The sequence below is a fragment of the Nestor notabilis genome, unplaced genomic scaffold (assembly GCF_000696875.1).
Source record: "Nestor notabilis isolate BGI_N333 unplaced genomic scaffold, ASM69687v1 scaffold23663, whole genome shotgun sequence".
NCBI lineage: Eukaryota > Metazoa > Chordata > Aves > Psittaciformes > Psittacidae > Nestor > Nestor notabilis.
Window position 1 is genome coordinate 1 of NW_009922731.1, and position 7,151 is coordinate 7,151.

Genomic DNA, 7,151 nt, shown 5'->3' on the forward strand with positions numbered 1-7,151 from the left:
GAACTGCCCAGCCGGGCCCGTCTTGGCTACTGCAGACTGGAGTGAGAGTGGAAAATGAGTTTCTACAATTTGGACCGCTTTCGCTTTGACCGTAAGAGAAAAGCAGATCAGGAACCTACATGTCCTTCGGCAGCCAAGGTGTCAGCAGGTAAATCTGCAGCAGCGAGTGGTGCTGCTGGAGGTGATGAGGATGAAGATACAGATGACAGCAGTGATTTGGATGCTCCAGCTTCAGATGTGACAGGGAAATATGGTGAGTCAGGTGTTTTGCATGTGGTGTAAGAACAGTGTGAGTACGTCATTACTAGAAATAAAACAATTGTATTTTTTCTTTTCTTTTTTCCCCCCTCTTTCTTTGTTTTATAATTGTGCTTTTTCATGCATACGTATGTCACAGCAGTTTCCACAAAAACATCCTTATTTGTAACGGTGCTTGCTCTAATTTAACCTGTGCTTTTACAGTCAAGTCGGAAACCTTCTGATAACTAAAGCTGAAGTTATTTTTTTCAGTTGAATAAAACAGCTACAATTTCAATGTTTAAAGTATGTTATGCTTTCCTTTTTATTAATTATTGGTAGTTATTTTACACTAACTCAGTGTTTTCAAAGTACAAAAAAACCCCTTTTAGTTGTCTTATAAATAAACACTACATAGGCATAACTTTTTCACTAGAGTTCTAGGCTAATGCAGTGTGGAATATCACAGATAAAATTGAGAAGAAAACAGTTTATTTTCAGTTGGGCCTGATTTTGTAAGGAACTGAGCAAGCTGCTGCTGATTCTCACAAGCTGATTGCATTAGTAGTTTTGTAGCTGTATTTTTCCTCTTTTCTGGCAGTAGCTTGTGGTTTTCATGGAAATGTGAAAAACTTGGTTATGTAGTAATCTATTGTTTTGCTTGGCTGATACACTAGAGATGTGCTGTTTCTGTTTGGATCCATCAGTTAATACTAAAAACTGTAATGGCTGTCAGCTGTGTAATCACGTTCACCAGTAGCTTTCCTGTTACCGAAGGAGTAAGAATGGAAGAACTATAATTGTTTGTTGCTGATTATTTTATACATTTTGTCATTCCATGTAACTTCTGATGTAGATGGCGACATACCAGTGTTATTGGAGAGATCAGACAGGCTTTGACTATCCATTTAGTAATGGAGCAACAACATCAGTTGGTATCAACATGAGAAACTGTTAGTTGTGGCTTCTGTGTGTGTGTGCTTTGTAATAGACTGCATGAAAAAACTGGTACTCTGAGGAAGTGCACTTTGGAACAGGTGTTGTCTTCCTATTAGTGGTAAGTCAGCTGTCTTGTGCGGTGCAGGTACCCTTGAACTCTGAACACAGATGTGAAGTAATGGAAGGTGCTGTTGGTTTTATGGCTTATTTATCCTTGTGATTTATTTTTTTAATATTATATCTTTTCCTTTAATCTGCCTGTGGACCTGTCTGTCAAGGGAAGCATGTGGGTAGGACTGAGAAGGAGAAGGGATGTCATATCCAATGTAGAGGCATGAGTATGAGTTTAGATAGGCAACAAAAGGAAAGATGAAAGGCAGCCTAAAAGAACTGTTGTGGAAGGCTAGTTGTGAGGAAAACTAGTGGAAGATCATGTCAGCTACCTGTAAAACAGAGTACAGTAGATGTGCAGGCAAAATTACAGCAAGTAGCCGACTTAAGAATCCATGGACACAGATCCTGATGTAGGACTGGGGTGCCAAGTAACATTTTAAATTGAGATATAGTTACTAGTACTTTGCATTTACATAATGTTTCATCGTTCACAGATACTGAATGTTTAAAGAAGATGGAGTGGTTTGGTGACTTTTTTCCACTTATTTGCACGTCATTATGTAACCCATTGAAAGGAATTAACCATTTTAAAAGCCAGATAACACTTTCTACATCTATAGAACTTAAGCCAAATTAAACTATTCAAATTATGTCTGCAGGATATGAGGCATTTAAATGTAAAAGAGGGAGACTAGGTTTGATTAGCAGATGCCTGACCTCCTCCTTTCCAAATCAGCAACAGGAAGACACAAGTTTTCTTGCTTTGTTTCAAACAAAACAGACTTGAATTACAGTGGAAGAGGTGTAGAGATGACCAGTTTATGGCACTGAGCTATCGCTACTGCTAAATACGTAACTCAAGAGTTCTTTATTTACTATAGAAATACTTTTGTGCTTATAATACTTTATATACTTACAGAAACAAAAAAAAACCCCTATATAAAATAGCTGATGGGTTTTTTGATCCTATTTAATTGGGTATCATGCAATCATACTGTGTGCGTAAACAGAATTTTAGAATCAGATTATTTTTTTTTCCTTCAGGAGTGCAAATGGTTCAGTGTAATTTCCTATGGATTTCTTTAGGTATCTGTTTTGTCAAGTATCCTGAAATATGCATCAACAAAAAGATACTGTTATTTTCAATAATCTTGGAAAAAACAGCCAGGTGATGTCTATTCTGTGTCATGAAACACCATTATCTTTCTAGCTATATTTGGTTTGTTTTCCCAGAACAAACTACTATCGGTAAATTGTTCTGCACCCTGGGTGTAAATGTATGTAATGCTTCTTGTTTTGTATTGAACATGTTTACCTTTTATAAGCAATTTGTTTTATGATAAGTAGAAGAACTGGTTGTCTTTATATATTTGCATATTCAAAATTACACAGGCTTGCAGTGGCTTTGCAGCCAAGTTGTAGGTGGTCATTCTGAACATCAGTTAACTGAGGGGTAGAAACCAACTATGGGGGCAGTTATAAAATTATATCTGAGAGATACCTCTGTAAAGAGTTGGAAAAATTCATTGAAGTGTCATGCTATAATTGTCTGTAAAAAAAAAAAAAAAAAAATAGTATCGTTTACTAAATAATATACACATTTGGTTTCTATTAGTCTGTTAGAAAACAGTGAAGTTACCTTCTTAATTCTCAATTAGATGTTTGTAATTATGCAAATAGCCTGGTGTACGAAGATGAGACTATTCCAGTTGTAGAAATGGAGCAGAACTGTATTAGAACTATAGAAATAAGAATAATTTTGATCATGAATTTCAAAATGAGATTTGTATTCAAAAAACGTTCTTTACAAAGCTTCAACAATTAATGTTGTAGATGAAATTAAATGACTATATAAAATCCCATTATCGATGGTGGATTTTGTTGATACCTTCTCTGTATTATTCAAATATATTCAAATGACTGCACTTTCACGTTATGATGTTGAGGGTGTCACACTTGCACTGGGACTGCTGCTTTTATTCTTGTCTGGTGCAATTTTCTTTATAATCTGAGGAAGTCCTGTCTTTTGCTTACGTCACAGTTTGTAGGGTATTATTCTACTTAAAAAGCATATTTGAAAAAAAGCAATGACTGCATTACCTAGCGAACTTTTCTGAGGGCTCATGGCAGGATATGTTGAAGTAATCATCATTTTAAAATAGTCTGTTTAAGAAGCACCTTAGAGTAACACTGATACTTAGAATTATTTTGGCAATGAAAAAGACTTCCCTTTGAAAATGGAATATTAATTTTCTTGTAGACTTGAGCAGCATGCATTTGATAGTGCTTTCCAAAACTAGGTGGAAATTACTTTCCATTTGACAGCGTTTGTTGTGCAATGTTAGTAAATGTAGTAAGCCTCTAACTATTACCTAAGTTTTATTTTTACTTGTGTGAGAAGAGGCTGGGCTTTGTAAAGATATGAGGTATGGTTTGTGTAGGCAGCTACATTTACAATTATAGGGCATATGGGCAATGTATTATAGCTCTGCTCTAGGTATATGCTTCTCAAAATACTATAGTGAGCCTGATTTTAAAAAGGGAATAAAAAATAAAATTAAAGGTGAAGCTTTTTCAGGAGTAATTGGAGCTCTGCATTTAGTGACTAAACTAAGCAAATTATTTGCTTTAACATTGTAAAAGCAGTTGCATTTGAGTATCTCTATCCATAACTTAACACTGTCTCCATATAATCATAGACAGTTTGATCTAGTTATTCTCATGGAGTCTTTTTGTATGATAAAACCAAAACCAACTTACTTTTGCTGTTGTTAACAACTCCAGTTAGGGATACTTCTATGTTTCCTTAGTAGAGTTGAAAAATGGTCTTAAGATTGCAGGCATTCCTTAATAGTCCTTTGTAATTGCCTGTAATCAAGAAATTGTGCCTTCAATAATTACATGCTGTGGAAATAACTGTGTAGTCTGTTACTACTCTGCAAGGGTGTAATTTGCTCTAAATACAAGGACTCCATATTTACATATGGGATTTCTGTACTTCTCCCCTTCCTTCCCCATTAATAAAGGGTTCTGTTCAGTGGAATAAGTAGAAGAGAGGGAGAATGCCTTTTCCAGGTAACTCAGCATTTCATAGGTGTAGGAATTAGGAGTTGTCATGAAGACTGGATAGTTATGTAAAAATAAAATGAGAAGTTACCAAGTGAAACACTTAAATACTCTTTAAACCTAAACCTCTTCTAAGGTTTAGATTGTAAAAAATAAAATTATTTTTAAGACTGTGTTGTTTTTGTAAACTTTCCTTGTTTGTGTTTGGGATTTTTGTTGCCTTTAAAAAAACCCCCAACCAACCAAAACCAGCCAACCAACCAAAAAACCCAACAGATCCAACAAGCTTCTTATCAAAGCTGTCTTAAGAACCTGTCATTTGCATGTCATGCTGCTTGCAGAAGGATTATACTTGAAATATAATTTAGCCTAGAAGACAAATATCATGAGAACAGGCTTGATCAATTTTGTTAATTCAGTTGAGGTGTGAACTTCTCATGTTTCTTATAGACCTGTTTGATACTGCCATTCACAGCTTTTACGCATCTTGCATTTTTGTCCTATTGTGATAGCCCTTTCTTGGCTAGCCCAACTTTATAATCTTCAGATTTTTTTCTGCTTTATTTTTCTTTGTTAGACAGGAATTACTGAAATAAATTTGCCTGCTTTTTCATGTTTAAATGTAATAAAAACATTTGATATGTTTCCCAAGGTTTCCCTTGTTCTTCTCCTTTATTAATCTTAAACAGTTTTCAGATTAAGCAGAGCATCTCTGTCAAGGACAACACATCTCCTCATGGATAGAAGAAGGTACTGCTGAGGAACTTCCTACTGCACACATGTTGGTCTTTGTTACAGGGAGGTCTGTCTTGAGACAATGCGTTACTGCTTCAGAACTAGAAGTCTTTAGGCCTTCCTAGTTTATATGTGTATGGGCTCTTCAAGATTACAAGAGTACTTTGCAAAGTGAGACTTTGCCTGTGCTAAAAATCATTACAATAATCCTCTGTCGTGTTTTCAAATATTAGAAAAGGTTTAGGTTTTTATGATAACAAAACTGGGGCCTTCTATCACAGATGAAGGAATGAGACACTATGTAGCTCATTTCTGCATTTGATGATCACATTAATTTATTTTAGCCTCTTGCGTGTCTGGTCTCTGCTGGCAAATCATCTTTAAAAACTGGCGCTATGCTCTACAGGAAACCTCAACAAGTTTCTGCATTCGTGGACAGAGGCAGAAGAAATTACCTTTATTTCCAGCTGAAATTATGGTTCCAGAGTTAGCAGCTGAGAAAGCACCACTGATGTTTGGATTATAGGCACATGAGTTTTGAGAAAGGATTGATGTGCTAAAGGGGAGAGGATGTCCATGATGTTGTATTTGCATTATGGGGATGACAAGTCCTTTTATATGAGGACTTAGGCTGACAGATACATCATTAAAACTGAGCTCTTCTAGGAGTTTTGTAGCTGACTCTCATACACCTTCCCTGTGTAATTGGTTTGGTCTGTTTTCTTATTCATGATTCAAAGCTCTCTGATGTGGGAAGTGAGTGGAGACTTTTTTTTTTTTCATGTATCCAAATCGGAGTATATTACTGTCTGTCATTCTTCACTCAGGATCTCAATAACCATACCTATTCTTTCTCTAATTCTTCTACCTTTTCCCTCCTGCTCTGCGTTAGCACCTATCTTCTTACAATGTAAATCAGATATTATCAACAACGGAGAGCTCCTCTGTATTTAATACCAGCCACATAGCTGGGATGGGCTATGTCAGTTCTTTGCACAGAGGCATGGTGGTGGGTGGGGAAACCTCAATAACCCCACTGGAGGAATGGCCCCTGCCCTGGCTTCTCCCAAGGCTGTCACAGGAGGGCCCACAGCCCTGTGCATTGGATAAGGATGATTCCCATTGCTGTGCGGAAGCAGCAAGGCTTTTGGGAGCACTGTTCAGACTGAGGGGCCCATGTGCCTGGGGTGCCAGCAGCCAGAGGGACCAAAGTGAGTGGAAAATCATGTGACAGCCAGCATGGGACATGGAGGCCTGTGTTATCCGTGGTGCCCTGCTGCTGCGTGGCCCCTGTGGAGGCAGTGGGGGTACCAGGGGTGTAACAGCTGGTGGGTGCAGTGGCCTGGGAAGCCAGGGAGGGACCAGAGGGTCTGAGTTGCTCATTAATGTGTGGGGCAGCCCAAGAGGAGGGGACACAGTGCCAGCCACCAGGTAGAGGGTGGAGAGATCCACAGCGTGTGTCTTGTGAGGCTGTGCAAGGGGGACTGTGCTGACAACCAGAGTGGGGTGTGGGCCCTGTGGGCTGACAGCTAATGAGGAGACTGAGGCTCCATCCTGGGTGGACTGGGTGTCTAAGGCCAGCGACTGGAGGGTTCCCTGTTTGGGTGCTGATGCCAGCGGACCTTTGTTCTGATCAGCCGGAAGGGGAGCAGGCGACCGCCATCTTTCGTGTGCCCTGGTTCTGGAGCAGGCAAGTGACTGCAGGCTGGGTGGCAGCAGCAGCAGATGGGAGGTAGCACTTGGCAGTCCCCTGGGAGGCAGAGTCTTCTTTGGCACTAAAGAAAGGCAAACCCCTTTTTAAACCTGGTCAGTAAGAAATATGGAAATGACAGATAATAGTGGTTTTCAGGTTAAAACATAGGATTCTCTGCTGAAATAGGATGCTGAAACAAGACAATTCAGTACTAACTCTCTGGCAGACTGTAACATTCTTCCATGAATTAAAAGCTGAGATGGCAATAATTATGTGCTCTTCCTTTCTTGCTTCTCTGTTTCTAAACTGGAATGGAGACATTGGTGGATTACTGCCTGGTTAGCAGGGTGTTTTGTACTTTCAGCAG

The 7,151-nt window shown here is 38.7% G+C and overlaps 1 protein-coding gene across 1 annotated transcript in view; it reads left to right on the forward strand.

The window, feature by feature from the left end:
• Positions 1-54: 54 nt before the first annotated feature.
• The window catches only part of SMARCAD1 (SWI/SNF-related, matrix-associated actin-dependent regulator of chromatin, subfamily a, containing DEAD/H box 1), a 36,080-nt gene continuing 28,983 nt past the window's right edge, over positions 55-7,151 (forward strand). The window contains exon 1 of the mRNA XM_010011781.1: positions 55-253. Coding sequence (XP_010010083.1) covers positions 55-253 — 199 coding nt within the window. The remainder of the gene's footprint in view (positions 254-7,151) is intronic.